General features: G+C 35.6%; 2 protein-coding genes and 1 long non-coding RNA gene across 3 annotated transcripts; 2 read left to right on the forward strand and 1 right to left on the reverse strand.

Moving 5' to 3' along the window:
- Nucleotides 1-5899: 5899 nt before the first annotated feature.
- On the forward strand, nt 5900-6394 carry LOC122309511. Its single transcript, XM_043123021.1, has one exon. It carries the CDS (start codon nt 5900-5902, stop codon nt 6392-6394), a length of 495 nt encoding a protein of 164 aa, XP_042978955.1.
- A 2954-nt stretch (nt 6395-9348) lies between these two features.
- Nucleotides 9349-10697, reverse strand: LOC122309346 (cytosolic sulfotransferase 5-like). The gene has a single exon (XM_043122822.1). The coding sequence runs from the start codon at nt 10496-10498 to the stop codon at nt 9536-9538; it is 963 nt and encodes a 320-aa protein (XP_042978756.1). The 5' UTR covers nt 10499-10697; the 3' UTR covers nt 9349-9535.
- A 12040-nt stretch (nt 10698-22737) lies between these two features.
- On the forward strand, nt 22738-24436 carry LOC122311374. Its single transcript, XR_006242771.1, has 2 exons — nt 22738-22921; nt 23017-24436. It is a non-coding gene; the product is annotated as an uncharacterized LOC122311374 (long non-coding RNA).
- Nucleotides 24437-25064: the final 628 nt, after the last annotated feature.

The following is a 25064-nucleotide window of genomic DNA, read 5'->3' on the forward strand; positions in this document are numbered from 1 at the left end:
ACCATACACAAGCAAGACTTTGTACTCATAAGCATGACTTCCGATGGATAATAATCACATATGTATTTATAAGCATGAAAGCCCACTTACGGGTGCACACATATCAAATACATAACAAAACTAAAATAGAGCAAAGCACAAACTTGTTGAGCCTAAACCAAAAACCTTAAGGTATCTAATTTTGAAGTGGTTGCATTTAGACTCTCCACTTACCTAAGAATTAATGCTTTTAAAACAAGGAAACAAAGGCATAGGAGGTTTGAAAGTCATTCACAGTAAACCAAGAATCTGTGAGTCAACCAAGTAAAAAAGCACAGTCAACTTCAATGGAAGTTATAAAAGAAACATAGTCGAGCTTCACAAATATGCCACTATACTACCAAGATCTTCAATAGCTAAAGTGAGTCCAAGTTGACCAGGTTTCACATTTACTACACACAAGATAATTAAATGAAGTTCAATATTTTTACATGGTATAAAGTTTACAACAGAGAAATACATGCATATATTTATTGAAAAAAATATACTAATTTCAATATATTAATCGATCAACATATGTGAGTGATAAAAGCTGCATCTTTTACAACATTTTAACTCACGAAGTCAGGTACCTTATGCATGCACTCTATGGTTGCAACTTAACTCATTTTGAGCTCAAGCGCAAATCACCCATAAATAATTTATCTAATTGCATTTTTTCATCATTTAATCAAACGAGTAGAGTGTATCATAATTTAGAGCAGCACATCCAATTCATAAAAGGTGTAAACATGAAAAATACCAAAGTAGTGTGGTTCATGTAAATAAAAGCATTTCTTTTTACGGTACCAAACAAAACCTGCAAGTTTATAAGGCACCAAAATAGAAAAGAAACACCTACTTTTAAAAAGAGAGGGAGACGAACAGTATAGAAAGCACAGGGGATCTCTTACCTTCAAATTGAGAGAGAAGAGACCGAGGGGGAGAGATAGAAAGAGCTTACAAGTGGAGACTAATCTTGAGTAGGTGGTGGAATACCTGGGCTATGGTGCACGACGGTGAGGAAACCTAATCATGGAGAGAGAGAGAGAGAGAGAGAGAGAGAGAGAGAGAGAGAGAGAGAGAGAGAGAGAGAGAGAGAGAGAGAGAGAGAGAGAGAGCAAGGGAGAGACACGTGGATGGAGAGCGAGAAAAAGAGAAATGGAGAAGAGAGACTCGTCGGCTAGATAGGGTGGCGACATTGCCGTAGTGTGTTGAGTCGCTGACGACACATGGACGGCCTACGAAAATCTCAAAGAAGAAAAAGAGGGCATCAAGCTAGAGAGAAAGGGAAAGAGTTTCTGAGAAGGGGGAGAAAAAGAAATGGAAGTAGATTAATGTTTTAAATTTTGCCACGATTTAAATCATCGGAAACTTTTGCCACTGTTTTAATCCTCGTAAATGATTAAATTTAACTCAGTAACATTAGTGGCAATTGAATGCCGTTGTAAAATATTGAATAATTGTCAAAATTGACTTTTTTTGTCAAAAATATTTTCGGCCACATGCTTTTGCTGGAAAAATATAACTTTTAGTTATGATTAGATCATTTATTTTTCCAAGACATTAATTTTGTGGATACAAGTAAGTATTTATGGCAAATTATGAAGCGCTAGAAAAAAAGTGGCCGCAAAAGGCCAAATATGTTATAGTGATCACTTGAGAGAGATATAAACATATAAATGAGCCCTACTACATATTTATTGAATATTTAACATTATTAAAAGATTCATGAATCTAATAACTAAAAATATTATAAAATCTTGAAATCGAGTATTTATTTCTTGTTCAAAGTATTTATAAAACATTTGTTCATCCCCGTTTTCAAAGTATTTATCCTGATTTCACTATTTAAAGCAGGCCTCAATATGATTTGTAATTTTTAAAAGAAAAAGAAGTCTGGTCAGAAAATAATAGTAATTAACCTTACAAACAAATTAAATGAATGATCGTGTTATACCCACCCATAGTGTTGTTCGAAAGATTCTCCTAATAAGGCTATTTAATCTTTTTATTTTTATTTTTTTATACATTTTTTTATATCCTTAAATATTTTAAAAAAAATTTACAATATCATTAAAAAATAATTCCTTAATCTTTAAATAAAAAATACTAATAATTATTGAGATATATTGTCGGTAACATTCATCGGACATATAACATTATTTTTAAGGTACGTTGGTGCTATATCCATCGAGGGTGTAGCTGAAGATATATGGGTCCCGATAAGACTATTTGACTTTTTTTATTTTGATTTTTTTTTCATTTATTTTTTTATGTTCCTGCACGTATAAAAATAATTTCAGAACATTATTTAAAAACATGTTTCTTTATATAAATAAAAAATATAATTATCGAGATGCATTTGTCGAGATCAGTGGCACTATTCTTATTGTTGAATGAAAATCTTATCACATAGAGTATTTGTCATTGTCTGTCACTTTTGTGTCATTCTACCAACGGTTCCAACTTTAATATCATCAGCTAACTAATTTAGCACATATGGTTGAACTCTTTTATTCTCTTCTTTTTATCTTTTTTCTTTTCCCCGTCTGTATTTCTACGCATGACCCAATCGATAAATCGAATTATGATTTTCCCATCTCATTGCAAAAACAAGCATAACGAATTTGCTTTTTTGTTTACATTACGAAAGAAATCGATCTAGAGAAGGAGAAGGAAAATAATTGATTAATATTATGATTAAACAACTTAAATTTTGGAGAGAAATAGCGAAGATCAGTGTGTGCGTTCACCAGATCATGTCATTCATGAGACTTGAGAGCTTCCTTTCGTAAGCTGATCAAAGAATAATAATTGGAGAAATGGATGAGAATGAGGTGATCAGGTATTAATTGAAAACAATAGATCACATGTCATTTTTTTTTTCTTTTTCCGTTTCGTTTTGTCATCGTAAGTACTCTTGATATGTTACAATCACAAGATGATACAGCTTGAGCCCCTTTAATTTGTTACAATTACAAGTACATGGTGATTACTTTTGAGCTTGTATTAAATGATTTCAACGTCTCTTTTTTTTTATTTTATTTTTTTTTAAATCTCTAGCTCGAAGCTATTAATTAATTTCCAATGAAGAAATGTGGAAATTAAGCGGATCGAAAACAAAAGTTTGATTCTTGCATGTAGTTTGTCTTGTATATACCTTCAAGTACTTGTGTTTAAAAGACGCTCGATAAGGAAACTACGTAAGAATGCTCTGCTAGGGTTTTGCCGAATGTTGCTAGGGCCTCTTTGCATGGCGGCTGTGGATGACTTGACTTGCCTCCACCGGTAGGCCATCAACAGTTGTTCTCTGAGACTGTTTTAACGGTGCCGCAACCTCTCCCTGAGATGGACATTGCAATGCGTCCTCCTAAGATTATGGACTGTGAGCTCTGTTTTATTTTCTCAACTAAAGAAATCGATCGCACGGCACAGCCTTTTCACTTCTCGTTGGTAATAAAATTCTTGAACAAGAGACCCGCTCTTGATACTATCTGTGGTTATATCTGAAGCAGATGGGGTTGAATGATGTTCCTGTAGTGTCATCCATGCAGCGGGCACGTTTTCATCCGTATGTCCAATAAAGCAGATTTCTTCAAGGCGCTTTCCAGAGAATCTTGTGATATCAATGGGGTCTACTATTGGCACTTTGCCTGGACTTCTGAGTTTGATGAAGAAAGTGAGCCTCCATGTGTACCGGTATGGATCTTTTTGCCTGGGCTTCCTCCTAATCTTTATCATACTTCGGTGTTGAAGTCTCTTATGGCACCGATTGGAAGACTGATTTGTCGAGACAATCCTACCCGATGTGCTACAAGAATGGATGGGCTAGGGTATGCATTGAAATAGATGCATCTAAGGACCCTATCCCATACTTTTGGATCGGAAAACCTGGTATGCCAAGTAGCTGAAAACAGAGTATTATATATGAAACGTTGCCGGCATATTGCAGAAGCTATAGAAAACAGGGCCATATTAAAAAAAACTGCCATTTGGGTATTGATAATAAGATTAAACAAAACAATGAAAGGAAGGCCTGGGTCCCGAAATCTGAGAAACCAAAGCTGGACGTGCAAGTTGTAGGGGACACTCAAATTAGGGAGCACGTGGTCTTGAAGGTGGAAGAAATGGAGGAGCCGAAATATTTGATAGAAGATGATGGATGGGAGGGGGGAACCAGTAACTCAAATGATATTATTGAGGTTGTTTTGGAACCTTCAGAACGTGATGCCGTAGTCATGGAGAATGTGGTGGCCAAGAATCAAGATCTTCACGTGGAGCCTGTGGTCGCTGTGCAGTTTGGATTTGATGAACCATGCAATATGCATGAGATGAAGTCCTGCTTGAACCCAGTAGAGACAACCGTAGTTATTAATGGGGCTAATTTGGAGCATCCTACGACATGTACTCCTAATATAAACGGCTTGGAGGTGAGTCCCACGTTGATAATTACTATGGCATGGATGGTGTTAATGTTGCATGTGGTGGGACATTCGGTGGAGGAAACTGATGCTTTGGAGGAGCTGTTGGAATTATGGCAAGTTCAACATATACCCAATAATTCTTTGGTCGCCGGTGGTAAGGATTTTGAGATGGAATTCAGTTTGGACGACACTCAATTGGAAAATGAAGATGATCGGGATATGCTAAGGGAGGATATGCAAAAAGAGTATTGCACTGACACATATATACCTCGAGGTAATGTTGATAAGGTAAAGACACGAAGTTCCGTCAAGCAGGTAATACGACCCTCTAAATTTAATATATGATTAGTCCTATTCTTTTTTGGAACATAAGGGGAATTGGTACATCTCAAATGCGTTTAAAAAATATTATTCATAGTTATAAGCCTAATATCATTGCTCTTGCTAAACCTTTTTTGCCGGATAATAGAATTCCTAGTTTTTTAAATAGGTTTAGATGTGATTCTTAGCTTATGAATGCTATGCATGATGGAAAAATTTAGGTGTTGTGGAATTCTGTTGTTTCTGTTAACTTGTTGGCTGGTTCCAGTCAATATGTGATTGTGCAGGTGAAGGATAATGATCATGAGTTCCTTCTTACAGTTGTGTATGCAAAATGTAAGCTGAAAGACAGATCCTTTGGGAGGATTTGGAGGCTACTGGTAGTACTAGTACTCTTCCGTGGCTTCTATGTGGGGACTTTAATATTATTAAAGAGGATTCAGAGAGGAGAGGTGGGTATCCTCAGAATTTCTCTGCTATGGAGGACTTTAACCTTTGTCTTCATAATTGTGGCCTGATGGATATGTGTTTTAAGGGTCCTCTTATGACTTGGTGCAATGGTCAAGGTGGTCTAGCTCGGAGTTGGGCTAGATTAGATAGGTGTTTCATTGATTCTAATTTTTGAACCTTTTTCCGAATGTTTATTATCATGTTTTGGGTTGTTCCACTTCAGATCATTTCCTTCTGGTGATTGATATGGGGGAAGACCCTTTTAAGTATGGCCTTTTCGTTTTCAATATATGTGGACTGATCATGAGGATTTTCTAAGTTTTATTAAAGGGGTTTGGAATCAAGTTGAGTTTGGTTTTGGGCTATAAAAGTTTTCTTCTAAATTGAAAAGGGTCAAGGTGGCCTTTGGGAAGTGGAATCAGAGTGTGTTTGGGAGAACTACGGTTATCATAAAAGATCTAGAATCTCGCATTGAGAGGTTAGATAACCATCTTCAGGTTTGTTTTAATGATGAGGATGATAATGATCTCATGGTCTCTAATTTGGAACTTTCTACTTCGAAGAAGCAAGAGGGGATGAGGCTTGCTCATATGGCTAAAAAGACCTAGTTGAAAGATAGGGACCAAAATTCTAAATTTTTTCATGCTATTTTAAAGTCTAAATATCATAAAAGGATTAGTGAAATGTGTCTTGTGGATGGTACTGGCTTACAATCTTCCCTTGAGATCCATAAGGCTGCTATTGATTATTTCCAAAAATTTTTGGGCGATAGTCGCAGAATCGATTTACCTGATTTGAGTGATTTTGTCTCTCCTGTGATTGATGCTGGTGAAAATTCTTCTCTTTGTCAGGATCCCTCGATGGAGGAGATTAAAAATGCTCTCTTCAGTATCCCTATTGATAGTGGTCTTGGTCTTGATAGTTTTGGTTCTGATTTTTATCGTGTTTGTTGGGACTTTATTAAGGATGATTTATTGGAAGCTGTTATTGAGTTTTTTCATACTAAATCTTTTCCTAGGTTTTACATGACTTCATATATTGTTCTCATTCCTAAGGTGGATAAGCCTTCTGGTTTTGATAAATTTCGGCCCATCAGTCTCTGCTCGGTTATTTATAAGGTCTACTCCAAAATTCTTGCGGCCCGCTTGACGAGTCTGCTTTCTAAAATGATTTCTTAGGGACAAGGGGCTTTTATTCTTGGTTGTAGTATTTTTTATAATATTAGTTTAACCTAGGAGATGGTCCACTCTATTAATAAAAAATGAACGGGGGTAATGTGGTTATCAAATTGGATATATCCAAGGCGTATGATAGAGTGGATTGGAATTTCTTACTTCATGTTATGGATGCGTTTGGGTTTTCTCCGCAGGTTTGTGATTTGATTAAGGCTTGTATTTCTCTGCCTTGGTACTCGGTCATGATGAATGACACTCCCCTGGGATTTTTTAAAGGTTCTTGTGGCCTTCGGCAGGGAGATCCTTTATCTCATTATTTGTTTATCATTATGCAGGAGGTGTTTCGCCTCTTCTTCGACGCTATTTTGATCATGGTAAAATTGAGTAGTTCTCTCAAGCTAGGGGTACTCCTCTTGTTTCTCATCTCATGTATGCTGATGATATTGTTATATTTGCAAATGGTGGTAAATGGTCTATGAGAGGTTTGACTCAAGTGTTGAAGCTTTATGAGGATTGGTCGGGCCAAGCCTTTAGTAGGGAAAAAAAGTGCGATATATTTCTCTAATTGCATTCTGGCTCCCCGTAAGAGATGGATTCTTCAGATGACCAGTTTTTCAGAGGGTTTCTTTCCTTTTAAGTACATGGTGTCCCTATTGTGACCGGTAGGTTGAAGGCTTCTGATTTAGATGATTTACTTGGGAAAGTTAAAAGGAAAATTGCTTGGTGGAAAATGAAATTGCTTTCGGCTGGTGGTAGAAGTATTCTTTTGAGGCATGTTTTGTCGAGTATGGCTACTCATTTGCTTGCTGTTTTATATGTTCCTAATGTGGTCTTGTTGGCGTTGAATAGACTTTGGAGTTCTTTCTTCTGGGGTGATACTGCGATCAAAGGTAAGAGAAAATGGGTAGTTTGGAGACATATTTGTAAACCCATTCAAGAAGGTGGGATTGGAATCCGTGATTTTGGTGATATACAAAAAGCTTTACATATGAAATTCACCTGGAAATTGCTCTCGGGGAACTCTTTATGGGTGGATTTTTTCAGAGGTAAATATGTGCGAGGTAAGCATTTATCTCTCGTGGATTCTAATAGAGGTACGCGGTTTTGGAACGTGATTGTTAAAAGTATCCCAGATATTTTAAATAATTCTCAGTTGCTAGTGAAAGATGGTAATGTTTCCTTCTGGTATGATACTTGGGATGATGATGGTCCTCTGTATGATTATTATCCGGTTATCGATAAGCCTCTTCTGAAGATTAAAGAGTGTCGTGTTGATAATGGGTGGGATATTCCTTTATTGGAAAGGCTTGTGGGTCATTAGAAAGCTATGAAGTTGGTGCATTTCTTCGCCACTCGTAAGGAGGGGCACGATATCCTTATTTGGAATAATGATACTGCTGACAACTTTAACACTAAGTTTGCTTGGAATTGTATAAGGGTTAGGGCGCTTGTTTTACCTTGGGCTCATTGGATTTGGCATGCTATTCTCCCTAAAAAAATTTCTATTCTGATGTGGAAAGCTACTAATAATTGTTTAACGGTGGATGATAAGATTAGGTTGGCGGGTATTCCCATAGTCTCTAAATGCAATTGTTGTTCCGTGGGTTATCTTGAGGATCTTAGTCATATTTTGTGTATGGGTGAGTTTGCAAGGCAATTTTGGTGTTTGGCTACGGTTCATTTGGGTGTGCACATGGGTTCTTTTAATACTTGGCAGGAGCAGGTCAATTTTTGGTTTTGCTGTGCTGGTAACTCCTTATACTCGAATTATTTTTGGCCTTATTCCGTCTATAGTTTCTTGGAAACTATGGGCTAGACGTTGTAAAGCTAGACTTGAGGGGAAGGAGGACACATCTGAATCGATATGGAGCAGTATTAAATTTTGGATTTGTCAGCTTATTAAAGGGTCTATAAAACAGTTGAGATTGTCTAAACAAGATGGTGATATTTTAAGGAGGTTAGATATTCTGGTCCCTCCTTCTCCACCTAAGAAGGTGATGATGGTGAAATGGATTAAGCCTCAACAGGGTTGGGTGAAGCTTGATACTAATGGTAGTAGCTTGGGTAACCCGAGTCAGTCTGGTGCTGGGGGTGTTACTCCATGGCTTTAGATAATGGTTCCAATAATTATGCTGAATTGAAAGGTTTACTTGAAGGTGTGAGAAGGTGCTTTCGGTATGGTTTTTTTCAGGTTTATATTGAGGTTGATTCTCAACTTCTGGTCAACTGGGTTACTAAGGGTGCCTGCAATATTTGGTATCTTGAAGATTTTTGGAATGAACTTCGTGCGTGTCTTGCATGCTTGGATTATAGACTAACTCATGTTTTTTGGGAAGGTAATGCTGTGGTTGATTTTCTTGCTAAGTAGGGAGTTGGGGGCCTTACTCGGGATTGGTTTGATGAGAAGGAAGATTTGCCAAGCTAATTGCGCGGTCTCCGTCGTATGGACAGAATTGGCTTACCATACTTGAGGCTTTAGAAATGAGGTATGTTCTTGTAATTGTTTTTTTCTTTTAATTCTTAGGTGTGAGCTATTTTGTAGGTTGGTTTATTTTGGTTGTTTTTCCTTTTGGTCTTGTCTGTTGTTGGTTTCTTTGGTTTTTTGATTCCTGGGTTTTGGGCTTTCTTGTAACCCTTAGACATCGGGTCGTAACTACAGTTTTCCTCTGTGAGAGTTTTTAATAAAATTAGGAATGAGTCACTCATGGACAGGTGACCTCGTCTCTTTCTAAAAAAAAAAAAAAGTACTCGTGTTATTGTTGAACTGATCAAAATGGCCCAATGCTAGCTGTATTTGTTTATGCATGGACCAATATGCAAAATCTATTGATGATCAAGGTCTTGCTACTAGAAAATAGATCGATCGATTGAACGGAGCCAAGTTTTGATTTAGTATACTCTTGTTAGTGATATCAGTTGTATATGAACAAAATTGAGAAAGAAGTGACACCAAAACATTCACAATAAAATTGAAAATACAACATTAATAATGCATTTTAATGATTCCATGTCGACACATGTACACATGATGATTGACAATAATCTAACAAATAATAAACATTCAAATAAGCATAAACATTGACAATAATAAAGACATTCAAATAATATATAGCAGCGATGACGAGGATGCAACCTTTGGATGTCTTAAAATGTTAACCTAGTACCATGAAACTTTTCTTTAAAAATGTCATCTAATTTCTCTGACATTTGAGGTGTGAAGTAATTTACCCAATCTCCAACCTTACCTCGGTGAAAAAGGCTTTCAGTCTTCATGTCGATGGTTGTTCCACTTTTATTCACCTCCAACTTGCTCAAATGATCAAAACTACACAATCTTGAAATATCATTTACCATACCTTTTGTCTCTTCTTCTGAAGAAAATGGACACTCCAAGAACTCAGCTATTCTCTTCAAATGAGTGGTGGGCTGCTCTTTTAGTTCTTCATATCTCAAGTACAGTACCCTTTGAGACTTTTCTAAACTTTCATTCCAATAACTTAAAACATGATCCCAATATGGCCCAAAGGGATTCACACCCTGACAAAACTTATCAAAAGTTTCTTCAAATGAATCGGTTGTCGTCTCATTCTTTTCCATGAAGTGCCAAAGTGACACAAAGGTATCCTTAGGATTCCTATACAAATACACAATCTTACACGTTGAGTCCTTAATAGATGCTGGTAGCAATGTATAAGGTAAATGAGTTGAAAAGAGCCTTGGAGAGGGGAAGGAGGTGAGATCTGGAACCTCTTTTGTATTATAGAGTTGTATGTCCAAGTAGGGCACAAGAATATGAGGATTGTTTGTGAGCAATGGATGTTTTTGAAGGTCCAGATGATGCTTTCGGTTCACTATAGCAAACAAGATAGCCTTCAACCAAGTAGTCCCAACTTTGGGAGGGGTCATCAATAGAATATCAGTCTCATGAGCTTGGAAGTGTTTTTGGAAGGATAAAACTCCCTGCATGTGCCAAGTTGGAAACCAAAATCCACGGTACTGACTTAGGAAGCCTACTGTTGGAAGGGAGGATATGAAGTCCCCGTATTGATCTGGGGTTATTTCATCTTCTTGCAAGTGGTCGGAAAAAGGTGGATCGAGTGTGGACATGATTCAAGAAGGAAGGAAAGTACAAAGTAGTATGATTGTGGTTTCACCTAAATGTTCTGTACGTGGTTGATATTACAGATGAACCTAGCTACTCTCAATGTTATGGGTATATATAGCCCGATCGAGGTATATATCATCATATTGAGAGAGAACTCGGGAGAGAGAGAGCCGGCAATGAGAGAGGATTTAATTTCTCCCTTCTACCAATTTTCAATTAGATCATGCATGTTATTATCTAACTTCAATAATTCCAAATCCTCATAATTTTTTTTTGGATTTCTCCTCTAAGGTAATGAATCTGATCTGGATCCCTCTCTCTCATACGTGGAGTGATAACATTCTATATGTGTCCACTAATCAATGTCTGACCCAAAACCACAAATTATTAAATAAATTAAAATTGTTATCTGTAATTGCATCAATATTCCCTTAACTTTCAATGGTTTATGACGTACTTTATTGGGCTACGAAGTTCAGTTCGATGAGCTTACAATACTCACTTTAGCCGAAAACATGTTCCAAGACCAAAGATCTACGTGGCAAATCAGTTAAGAGAATTATAAAAGTAAGTTCATATATCGACGTTGCAAGATATAACAGGTTAAATCTATTAAATATCTTTTGATATATTATATCAAGTTCAATAAATTTATAATTTTTTGTAATTATCTTTACAAACCTAGCAGCTGTTTGCTAACAATGACTGTCAAGTAGAGCATATTTAACCCTTTACTTTCTTATTCTAACCTACAGGCGTGCATCTGTTATAAATAAAAAAGTATATATACACATATAACATTTTTCACAGACTTTTACACAATCCTATTCTAAATTAAACATATTTTATAAAATAAATTATAAAAATATTATTGTTTTATAAAAATACTCTAGTCCCAAAGCCACCAAATAAAAGTTTAATAATGTAAAATTATTACTTGTCTAAAAAATTTAAATTAATAAAAAGATATAAATTTTATCATTTATTTTATATCTTAATACTCTGCTAGGTAAGATTAGATGTGATTTAATAGGATCCAGTTGGATGGATCCCTATAGAGTATAGTGCGCCACTAGAGCTTATTGTTTAATGGGAAAAAGTGTAACGATAGCAGTCACAACACCTTTATTAAAGTTTTGGGACTCTCAGATTACACAATTATATTCGATCTTCTTTATTAAAATAGATAGAGCTAACTTGGCAGATTTCAAATGCAATGAATCTGATCTCGATCCCTCTCTGGTCTCTCCCTCTCATACGTGGAGTGATGACATACCATATGTGAAGTGATAATTGTTGGCTATAAAATATTTATTTGCTATCTTTGTGCTGTTGCATGAATGGACATTTGTGCTGATACAATATTGTATGTGGTGGGGGCACATGCATAAAATTCATGGAAGGCATGTTTTGCATTTTGATTGTGGCAGACATAATTTTTGAGATTTCTATCTTTTTGTTGTTTAATGTCATGAGGGCAAGAACTTGAATCCATTTGAGTCGATCGACATTATAAAATAAAATTTAAAAAAAAAACAGTACTATGAAATCATTAATAAGTCCTCCATTCATATAAGATATACCACTTTGTTATTGAATTATAGCATTTATCAAGCTCTTACATCACTCTGCTACTACTTTGTTATTGAATTATAGCTTTTATCAAGCTCTTACATCGCTCTGTTTTATTATATTTTTGTTGGGGTGTATATAAGATTAGAATCTTTATTTGAATTTCAGGCTTGTAATTCACTTGAGATGTATATAAATATATAAATAAATCCTATAAATTTATTGAATATTTAACAATATTATTACAAAAAATTCACTCAAATAACTAGAAATATTATAAAATCTTCAAATCAAGTATTTATTTCTTGTCCACTCAGAAATATATACTAGAGTTTGCCTTGTTTAATTACAAAAACTAGATGAGATGAGAAATCTATTAATAATAATGAGATTTCGTTTTGTCATCATAAGTACTCTTAATATGTTACAGTCACAAGTACAAGATGATACAGCTTGAGCCCCTTTAATTTGTTACAGTCACAAGTACAAGATGATACAGATTTTTGGACCCAAGCATGCATGTAATCAAAATATTAATGGCGGACTTATGTTGTACTAAAGGGCATGTGAAAACATAATTCTAGATAAAATACCCCATAGGAATTAAAAAAATAAAAAATAAAAAATAAAAAATTGAAACCTAGTGAACGATATAATCAGCTGGATAGAAAAAAATTTAATTATATCTCGTCTGCACCCCCTCCCTACCGAGTTTTGCTATATACAAGCACAGTCGCGCACTAATCTGTGTACCAATACTGATTTATTCATATTTAAAATTTAAACTAATACTGTTTTCAATAAAATCTACTTTTTGACCAATCACATCACATTGGTATACAGATTAATGCATAATTATACTTGCAACTATATTTTTCCCTTCCCAAATAATTCAGATTTCCGGACCCATGCATGAGTGAATACAACAATATAAAGCGATGCATGTAAAAATTTAACAGAATCTCTGAGACTCCAAGATCGATGCAGTGTGATTTCTCCGTTGATTATAAGGAAAATCATCCACTTACTACTCTTTTAATTACTTATTATTTTAAATCAAATACAACAAAATTTTACTTTTTCTTAACAATTACATACTAACTATTGTAATTGATTGTCTTCATTTAGTCTTTTTCTTAATTTCACTACCAATTCTTTTACATATATAAACTAAGGAGGTTAATAATTATTTATGATCATTAATGATAAATAATTTGTGATGTATGAATGATGAGTAAAAAAACTCATTAATTTAGAAGGAATAAAGCAAAAAAATTAAAATTAACGAAAATAGATCTAGTGTGCAGTATAGGCAGCTTGATATATAGAAATAGATATATATAAAATGGATATATACTTAGTAGAAAGAGAAAGGGTAGTTGTATTGGGGGCTTGTGTTGTGGTCAAAACTTAAAATAACGTCCACTTGCATATACGAGGGGTTAACGTCGTATTTCATATGTGTGAACAAGATCCTGTCAATTCGGATTGAGATCTTCACCTACAAAGACAAGGGGGAAAGTGGGCTCGGGGTGGTTCGGCAAACTTCTGATGCCTTAATTTGTCTCTCATGAGTCATGTGTACAGTAATGGCTGAAAAATATCAGAATCCAGAAAAAGCTTTCGTACTTAAGAGCCGGCTTTTATAAGAGATTTATGGGATATTTTGTACCCCATGTAAGGGGGTTCACGTCATTCTCTACAGTAAATAAATACGAAATTTATCACAGAATGTGTGTTCAAGCATTGCACTCTTTTTGAAAAAAATAATAAAATATAAGATACATATGAAAAATATATATGAGTAAGCAGCTTTTGCACAGCTAATAACTAATGTATATATCCATCATTACTCTTTAATATTATCCATTTTGGAGTTCCTGACAATATATAACCTCTCATAGATAACTTGATCATGTTATTATCTCTTTATTCCGTAGAGAGAATTGTGTTTTCTTTTCTTTAAGGTCTTGGGCAAAATCCCATCCATCATGTTTTTAACATACGTATCCTTACTTGCCTAACAGCAACAGCAGGGCAATGAGCGCAAGTGACCCGTCTTCGTAGAAATTTGTATTTTAGAGAGAAGGAAGTTCAACTTTGGTTTTTGAAAATAATATAATTTATTTTAATCATACAAATTGATGTCGTGTATTTATATAATTTTTATTCGTATAAACAAGTTCGACGGCCAAAATAATGATTGAGATGGGTTTTTAGGCATGTCCTTTTTTTTTTTTTTTTTCTAATCAAGCATGCATATATTAATAAAAAACATATTACAAACTATGTGGTGGGTCTTTTCCACTATCTAAAAGCAAGATACTAGGGGGAATAAAATCTAATGGAATGCTACCGAACAAAAAGTTCGTAGCTGCCCATTGCGCAACTGAGTGCGCAAGTCGATTTTAGGCAGGTCCTTATGTCACCACCTAGATTTTTCTAGAGAATTTCCTAACCTTCTAGATGCCTCCTAGTCCTTTGTAATCTTGTGGAATTGTGTAGAGTCATCTAGAAGGGGCGTTATAGACAATTTAGAGTAGTGTTCTAGAAAGGGCGTTATAGACAATTCTAGAGTAGGAATCTAGAAAGTTCTTTACCCTTGAATTGATGACAAGTGTCACAATCCTAACCATTCTTTGTACCAAGAGTTCCCTATAAATAGAGGGGCTCTCATTTGTGTAAATCACCAAGCAATAAGAGAAACAAGTTCTCTAAAGCATCTCTCTCTATCTTCTCTCTCTAGTTTGTTCTCTATTGTCTTGAGTCCTTTAGAAGGCTTACTTAGGAGCTTTGTGGGAGAGAAAGCCTCCTAAGGCCGCACGGGTCGAGTGAAGAAATTCTAAGTCCGTGACAGTTGGTATCAGAGCTATCCAGGTTAGGATGGCGGATCCAAGTGAGATCACCATGGAGGTCCAGGAGACAAGAAAGAGCAAGAGGTCGAAGGACTCAAGCTCATCTATGGAGTCTCGTCTCGATGGGATCGAGAGGGCCATGGCCAAGATATTGGCCAAGATCGAGGAATGGGATCAGTCTCACAGGGAGGTGAGCACCCTCGACAACACGGTGACCAGGATGGAGGTGGCAGTAGCGTATGTCAGGGACTGACTTGACATCGTGGAGCAAGGTTTGGAGGAGCTAGGATTGGAGGGACAATCTGAATCGCTCAAGGAGTCCATTCTGAGCACCATCCACCCTACCATCGAAGCACAACGTGTTGAGAACGTTGCTTTCCAAGACCGGGTCTTGGGGGAGCTAACAAAACTCCATGGGCAAATGGAGGAATACCGCGTCGGTCTGGAGGAGACCAAGGCGGATTGGGCTATATGCAAGCGTGCAGTGGCCAATGGGGGCGTCGTCGGAGCTGGGATGATGGTGACACCAAGGGTGGATACCTCCAAACCAAAAGAGTTCGATGGCAAGCGGGATGCCAAAGAACTTGACAGCTACATGTGGCACATGGAGCGCTACTTTGAAGCTTTGAACATGCAAGACGAGCGTGTCAAGGTACGTACTGCTTCCCTCTATCTTACTAACCTTGCTGGTACTTGGTGGCGTCGTAAGCATAGTGAGATAGAGAATGGTACTTGCTCCATTGATTCCTGGGAAGAGTTCAAGCGTGAACTCAAGAGGCAATTCTATCCCGAGAATGTGGCTATTCATGCGCGGAAGAGAATGAAGGAGTTGAAGCACACTTCTTCTATCCGCAACTATGTTGAGGAATTTTCTGCCCTCATGCTTCAAATTACAAACATGAGTGAAGAAGATCTCCTCTTCAACTTCACCGATGGTCTCAAGTCTTGGGTGGCTCAAGAACTCAAGCGTCATGGAGTCAACGACATCTCCACCGCCCTGACCGTGGCGGAAACCTTAGAAGAATTTGAGTATCATAAGAGTGACAACTCTTCAAGGCCCAAATCTCCAAAGGATGATCACCGTAAGGGTGGGGGAGCGAAGGGGTTCAAGCCACAGTACAAAGACCGTGGAGACAAGCCTTCAACATCAAAGGAGGGCAAGAAGGACAACTCCAAAGATAAGAAGCCAAAGGATGCTTGCTTCCTTTGTAACGGACCACATTGGACTAGAGATTGTCCCAAGAGGAAGGCCCTCAACGCTATGTTGGAGGAGAAGGAAGTTCAAGAGAAGTCGCACCTGGGGTGTCTACAACTTCTCAACTCCCTAAAGGCAAGCACAAAGACAACCACTAAGGATAGGTCTTTGATGTTTGTAGAGGTGCTCGTTAATGGGAAGAAGAGTCACGCCATGGTCGACTCAGGAGCTTCTCATAACTTCATTAAGAAGGAAGAGGCCACACGGCTAGGGATTCCTCTTAAGAAGGGTCAAGGATGGCTGAAGACTGTGAATTCTGAAGCCAAACCCCTTGATGGCGTAGCTCACGGGGTAGAGCTACAACTTGGCACGTGGAAAGGAACGGTGGATTTCTCGGTCGCTCCTATGGATGATTTCGACATCGTGTTGGGGATGGAATTCTTGAGACAGTTCAATGTAGTGTCTCTTCCCCACTATAACTCGGTGTGCATCTTGGAAGGGGGTCCATGCATGATACCCACCGTGTCCAAGCCAAACACCACCCAACTTCTATCTGTCATGCAATTCAAGAAAGAATGGAAGAAGGGCGAGGTGTCATACTTGGCTTCTATGGAGGAAGGTGAAGTGAAGATTTCCTCCCCTCCACCTAAGGAGATCCAAAAAGTCCTTAGGGACCATGAGGATGTCATGCCTCCAAAGTTGCCCAAGCAACTACCACCTAGGAGAGAGGTGGACCATCAGATTGAGTTGGAACCTGGCACCAAGCCACCGGCCAAAGCACCTTATCGCATGTCACCTCCAGAACTTGAAGAACTAAGGAGACAACTCAAGGAGCTACTTGATGCCGGATTCATCCAACCCTCAAAGGCACCATATGGGGCACCAGTTTTGTTCCAACTTGGGAACCAAAGGAGTCGTGGTGGCAATTTGAAAATCACATCCGAAGGTTCCATGAAGACACCGCGTCGAGGACGTCGCGAAGCTTGGTGGGGGAGAATGTCACCACCTAGATTTTTCTAGAGAATTTCCTAACCTTCTAGATGTCTCCTAATCCTTTGTAATCTTGTGGAATTGTGTAGAGTCATCTAGAAGGGGCATTATAGACAATTTAGAGTAGTGTTCTAGAAAGGGCGTTATAGACAATTCTAGAGTAGGAATCTAGAAAGTTCTTTACCCTTGGATTGATGACAAGTGTCACAATCCTAACCATTCTTTGTACCAAGAGTTCCCTATAAATAGAGGGGCTCTCATTTGTGTAAATCACCAAGCAATAAGAGAAACAAGTTCTCTAAAGCATCTCTCTCTATCTTCTCTCTCTAGTTTGTTCTCTATTGTCTTGAGTCCTTTAGAAGGCTTACTTAGGAACTTTGTGGGAGAGAAAGCCTCCTAAGGCCGCACGGGTCGAGTGAAGAAATTCTAAGTCCGTGACACTTAGCTCTGCCCAACCATTCTTTTCATCCTTTTGTGATTGTGTGACTTTGAGTGTGATTGGATTTGGGGGACAATGCTTGTAGTCTAAAGACAACTAGGTGTGAAGTAATTCACTCAACCTCCACTATTACCTCGGTGAAAAAAATGACAGGTTGTCTATGCTATGGCGAAATAGTATTGTGTTATGATTTGGGATACGCCACTTTCCGCTTTTATTCATCCAAATTGCTCGAGTCGCTGTCTGTCTTTGAAGTGGGGGTTAGGAAAGGTGAGTTAGAGACGACAATATACATTTCTCTCATCGTTAAGTGTCAATGTACACATTTTTTTTTCTCCTAAAAGTATGGGCTAATTCTGACGTAGCTATGTTGATTGGGTAGTGCTATCTCTCCCAAGAGATCCTGAATACTTATCGAAAGAGGTAATTTTATTTTTTGATTTTTTTGATTTATCTTTTTTATATTTTTATATTTTATTTTAAAAAAATATAACATCACTAAAAAATACTTCCTTAATCATTAAGTAAAATAAATAAATAAATAAATAATCTTTCGGGACATACTTAGCATTTCTCATGTAAATTTTTTTGGAGTTGAGAAATTTTTTTTGGAGTTAAAAAATTCTCCTATACAAAATATTTTTTGCTGGATATGAGATGTGGGAAAGAAAATTAATTTTGGAGTATAAAATGTTCAATATTATTTTATTTCGAGCCAATATAATTAATTTTAATTTTTCCATGATTATTGAGATAATACAATAAAAAAAGAAAAAGAAAAATTGGTCTAATTGAACATTCAAGAGATCAAGGCAAGAAAGTTAAAAATTCAAGAATGAATTCTCTCCAACACACTGAGAATGATGCAGATCCAAATTCATATGAAAAATCAATAATTACTTTCTCCAGAATCATTCAGAATAATATTAATTATTTTATTTTAAATCATATATTTATACTCACTCTTGTCTTGTTAGTAAAAATTTGTTTTCAAGTTTGGAGGTGATTCTGATTTGACCAAATTTTTGGTAGGATTTTTTTTATTTATGTATTAATTTTTCATACAATAATTTAGATTTTTTCATTTTTGAAAAAATTTTCATAATTTTGAATTTTGTAGCTATTTAAATCTAACTTATGGGTTTCATAAAATAATTTCAAATTTTATTATTAATCAATATTATTCAGAATTTTCTCTGCATTTTAGACAAATCTTATATCTTTTCTCTACAAATTATCTATTAAAATTAGCTTAAAAGATAATCGTTATTCTGTCTAGCATCAATTATATTATGTAAAATATATGTGTATGTATGTATATCAGTATATATGTATCTAACGCATATGGTTGAACTCTTTTATTCTCTTCTTCTTTTTATCCTTTTCTTTTCCCCTTCTGCATTTCGATGTATGGCCCAATTGATAAACCGAATTATGATTTTTCCATCTCATTGCAAAAACAAGCAAAACGAATTTTCTTTTTTGTTTACATTACGAAACCGATCGAGAGAAGGAGAAGTAAAAGAATGAATTAATATTATAACTAAACAACTTAAATTTTGGGGAGAAATAGCAGAGATCAGTGTATGCGTTCACCAGATCATGTCATTCATGAGACTTGTGAGCTTCTTTTCGTAAGCTGATCGAAGGTGAATAATTGGAGAAATTGATGAGAATTAGTTGACCAACCAATTCACTGGCTACACCAATCAATCAACATCAAACTTTCTTGCCCAACAAACAAAAATGATGGAGCCATAAAACAATTGTGCATATAATTTGTATTGAATGTTTTTATAATTTTTTATTTATTTAATAGTTAAGGAGTACTTATAATCAATGTCGGATCCAAAACCACAAATTATTAAATAAAAATTGTTATCTGTAATTGCATCAATATTCCCTTAACTTTCAATGGTTCATGACGTACTTTATTGGGCTTCGAAGTTCAGTTCGATGAGCTTACAATACTCACTTTAGCCGAAAACATATTACAAGACCAAAGATCTACATGGAAAATCAGTTAAGAGAATTATAAAAGGAAAAAATCTAATTACAAGCATAACTATGGATTAATATTTATACATTAATATGTGGTAAATTATCTATTAATCAATAGTATTCACTACTAATATTTAATTTTTCTCATATAATACATATACACATATTTGTGAAGAGTCCCTATAGAAACCTTCATTTCTCTCTCCTTTTCTCTTAGTCCGTCTAGGTGCAACGACGGAAGGGATTAATGGCAACTCGTGATTGATGGTTTTGCGGAGGTGTAGCAAATAAGAGTTTGGCCAATTTCTCTTGAGAGGCTACTGATCCGTAAGAGAAAAATAAAGCGAATATAGGGCGAGAGAGATAGACAGTGTTGGCGAGAGTAGTTGAGAGTAGGTAGATATGCTGTTAGGGAAGAAAATAAAAGAAAAGAAAATTTTTTTTACACGAATCATGACGTAAAAAAATATTAAGAGAGAACTTGAGAGGGAGAAAGCCGGCAATATGAGAGAGGATTTTCTCTCATCTACCATTTTTCAATTAAATCATGCGATTATCTAACTTTAATAATTCCAAGTCCTCGTATAATTTTTTTTTTTTTTAATTCTCTACCAAGATAACGAATTTGATCTCAATCCCTCTCTCTTATACGTGGAGTGATAACATTCCACGTGTCCACTAACCAATGTCTGATCCAAAACCACAAATTATTAAATAAAAATAGTTATCTGCAATCGCATCAATATCCCCTTAACTTTCAATGATTCGCCGGGTTGGCATGACATGCTTTCACATGATCGATTTTATTTAGTTTTTCCGAAAATAACATGTTCCAAGACCAAAGATCTACGTGGCAAATCAATTACGAGAATCATAATAGGTTAATCTATAAAATATATTTTGATATATTATATCAAGTCTAATAAATTTATAATTTTTTGTAATTATCTTTACAAATCTAGCACTTCTTTGCCAACAATGACTGTCAAGTAGAGCATATTTAACCCTTAATTTACTTTCTTATTCTAACCTACAAGCATGCATCTGTTATAAATAAAAAAGAATATATATACAAATTTAACATTTTTCATAGACTTTTACACAATTCTATTCTAAATTAAACATATTTTATCAAATAAATTATAAAAATATTATTATTTTATAAAAATACTCTGGCCCAAAGCCACCAAAAAAAAGTTTAATAGTGTAAAATTATTACTTATCTAAAAAATTTAAACTGATTAGAAGATATAAATTTTATTATTTATTTTATATTTTAATATTTTCGTTTATGTGTGAGATAGATTCTCTTTTAATAGATGGTCTAATAAATAAAATATTTAATTAAATAGAATATAGAAAACTCGTGAAAGAGAGACTTCAACGAGAGAGGATTTGTAATATGTGTGGTCTGAAATTGAACAAGACAAAGCAAGTCAGAAGGACAACGAAGGGAACAAACAAATAATTCAGACAGTGAGAAGATAACAAATAATATTATGTGAAGTAGTTGCCTCTTTTCCCCCATTTGGTGTTGGTTTCATACAGACATGAGGCCAATAATTGAGTCACTTTTTGCAAACTATCCTGATCGTCCATCAAATTTGGTGGGTAGATTTGAGAAAAGTAAATAGAAGATAGGGTAAGAGAGACCTAGAGCGTTGATGAGACTAGTTGGGATGGAAATATCGAAATCACAAAAAGTTTGATTTAATAGGATCCAGTTGGATGGATCCCTATAGCGCCACTAGAGCTTATTGTTTAATGGGAAAAATTGTACCGACAGCAGTCACAACACCTTTATTAAAGTTGTGGGACAGGGTCATTACCCATTAATTATATTTGACCTTCTTTATTAAAGCCAATGAATCTTTTCTCGATCTCTCTTTCTTTTTCATACGTAGAGTGATAATTATTACTTATAAAATATTTATTTATTATTTTTTTGCCGTTGCATGCATAGACATTTGTGTTGGTAGAGGTTTTTTTTCTTTTTTCATTTTTTTTGAAAAAGAAGATGGACCACATATTTAAGAGTGACTTGATTCCAATTTTATATTAAAGACCCTTATGGTGGAGGAAAATTATAAAACAAAATAGACGCTTGGGGGTTACAAAAACACCCAAAATCCAAGTATAAAAATGACATATTAAACTAAAGCCAATACCACCAACAAAGAATCACATCCCAGCACGTGGAAAATAGCCAAAACTAGAATCGGATTTTACCTTCTGAGAACATACAGTCCCATTTTGCTCTCAAAACGCTGGTAGAGTTGCATGAGGCAGGGGCGCATGTATAAGATTCATTGTGGCAGACATAATTTTTGAGATTTCTATCTTTTTGTTGTTTAATGTCGCGAGGGCAAGAACTTGAACCCATTTGAGTCGATAGACATTATAAAATATTTAAAAAAAAAAGTACTATGAAATCATTAATAAATCTTCTATTTGTACAAGATATATCACTTTGTTATTGAATTATAGCATTTGTCGAGCTTTTACATTGCTCTACTTTATTATACTTTTGTTGGGGTGTATATAAAATTAGAATATTTATTCGAATTTCAGGCTTATAATTCACTTGAGAGGTAAATAAACATATAAATAAACCCTATACATTTATTGAATATTTAACAATATTATTACAAAAAATTCACTCAAATAACTAGAAATATTATAAAATCTTCAAATCTAGTATTTATTTCTTGTCCACTCAGAAATATATATTAGAGTTTGCCTCGTTTGATTACAAAAACCAGATGAGATGTGAAATTTGTTAATAATAATAAAATTATTTGTAAATATTAATGAAATAATTTAAATTAAAATATTTTATAGAATTTAAAAAAATGAGATATGAAAGGAAGCAAAAGCTAATAATAATATATACTAGTATCAATTTTTTCAAGTATATAAATCTCCAGAACATCATCAAGTAGTTCAACAACATCTTGCAGGTTCTTGGACCCATGCATGTTCGCTTTAATTATGATCATGCTTTGCTGTTTAGTATCATGCAGATTCTTGGACCCATGCATGTTCTCTTTAATTATGATCATTCTTGCAGGTGCTCCAGGTTGGGCTGTGCATAATAAGCCTTGGGCCCGATCCATCCGTAATATCCGGCATGGTCCACCTGAATAAAGTCGGTTTCATCGGATCAAACTCCAATACGGGTTTAAACAAGTGATTATCGGTCGAAACCGATCACCGTCCATTCCTCTTCTCCTCAAACCCTATACCCCCACTCCATTCCTCCTCTCCGTTAGATGTCTTCCGTTGCTGTTCGCCATTGACCTTTTGTTGCTGTTCACCGTCGACCATTTGTTGCTGTTCGCCGTCGGTCAGATCTGCACGCTCTGAGTCATTGGTACTTCTCCCCTCTGTTACTCTCTCTTCCCATTATTCCTTTTTCACAAATCTGCACGGTCTAAGAAACCAATCTCTCTCTCGATCTCTCTCCAGTCTCCACCTGCTAGTATATCTTCCTAAATATGAGGATTGGCAAGAACGTGAAGCTCAACCAATCGCCCTGGGTTGCGATTTTCTTCGCCTAAGACTCGCACCAGGTCAATCCCCCAATCTTTCTCTCTTGCTTTCTTTCATTTTCTCTCACAGATCTGCCAAAATCCTCTATCTATTCCACCGTTTCTTCTCTAGAACAAAAATACGATTTTGCTTTAAAAAACTCTATTATGCCAATAACAAATTGAATGTATTTGGTTTTAGATAAATGGATATATCATATATGAGCCCAAAAAAATTGTAGGCGACGCATCGGTTCCATGATAAATGGATATATCATATATGAGTCATGGAGAAGTCCATCAAACAGGACGAACAGCAAATACTCATTTGTATCCCCACCTCGTCTACAAGCCCTAAGAAATCAAAGATCAGTCTTTGCATCCCAGGATCAGAGGCAACGCCGTCGCCTATTGCATCGAGTTCATGAAGAAGACGGCTTCTGCAAACAAGGAGAACTGCATCGAGTTCATCGATGTGCAGAAATGACATTTTTTTTTTTAAGGTTGGGTATACGGGTTCGACCTGCTTTTATTTTGTTTGGGTAGCGGATCGGTTTGGCGCCTTAAGTGGGGACGTTCGGGTCGGTTCATGCACAAACCCAATGGTTCCAAGTCGGGGTTGCAGGCCTAGCTCCAGGAAAGGAGAAGAAGGTTGTTGAAGTGTAGATAGTTTTAGTAGGAAGAGAAAGGGGTAGTTGTATTGGGATCTTGGCTCGTGTTGCAGTGAGAAAACTTAAAATAACGTCCATTTACATATACGCGGTGTTAACGTTGTATTTCATATGCTTGAACAAGGTCCTAATAATTCGAATCGAGATCTTCACCTGCAAACACATGAGAGAAAGTGGGTTTGTGGTAGATTAGTGAACTTCTGATACTTAAGTTAGTCTCATGTATGTATAATAATGACAGGAAAATAGCATAATTCAAAAAGACTTTTTTGTGCTTGGGGGCCGGCTTTTAAACAAAATTTATGGGGACATTTCGTACCCTATGTCAAGGGGCTCATGTCATTCAAAGCATGCTCCACATTATAATAGAAAAGTGTGGAACCACGAAGGTCAGTTTGCTTCATCTGTACTTGTAGTACGTCTATCAAAGGAAAGAGGTGAGTTGATCGGGGGGATGTCAACTCAATATTTTCGTTCTTATTGACATAGGAGACTAGAGAGAAATTTGAGAATACAACAATGCCTTTTACCGATCACTCAATGTCAACACATACGTACATTGACAATATTAATATTATTACGTATTTATTTTAGAGTAATGCTATACAACACACTTTCATCCTATTAAGTTGCTCATTTATCACCATTGGATGATATAGAAATATGTAATAAATGATCATTTAATGATGATAAATGTGCCACATCATACTTTGTGGGATAAAAATAGGATGATAGTATGGTGTATAGAAATTTTCTTTATTTTATTTACCAAGTGAATGCCAACGTACACATATATATAATATAATATATATTTTATATTTATTTATTCATGTATTTATTTTACATATTTCATGGGTTAATTTCTCCGTGTATATATTTTATAATATATATTGTTGGTACAAATTCAAATTAATATGAGATATCAGTTACTTTATCTAAAATTATTCAGAATAATATCAGTTATTTTATTTTAAATCATATATTTATGCTAATTCTTGCCTTGTTAGTAAAAATCTAGTTTTAAGTTTGGAAGTGATTATAATATCTGTCATGATAAAGATAACCTAGTGGATGAGGTAACTATTTCTATTGAAAATATAGAAAATTTGGAAAAAGAAAATGGTGATGAAGTTTTGAAGTTTAAATATCATAAAACAACTTTTAAGATAATTAACTATATATGTTGATTTTCTTGGAGTTGAGGATTTTTTTTCAAATTCTTTTATGCAAAATATTTTTCCTGGATCTGAGATGTATGAAAGAAACTTAATTTTAGAGTATTAGATGTTCAATATTATTTTATTTCGAGCCAATA

Source organism: Carya illinoinensis, chromosome 5 (genome assembly GCF_018687715.1).
Source record: "Carya illinoinensis cultivar Pawnee chromosome 5, C.illinoinensisPawnee_v1, whole genome shotgun sequence".
Lineage (NCBI taxonomy): Eukaryota > Viridiplantae > Streptophyta > Magnoliopsida > Fagales > Juglandaceae > Carya > Carya illinoinensis.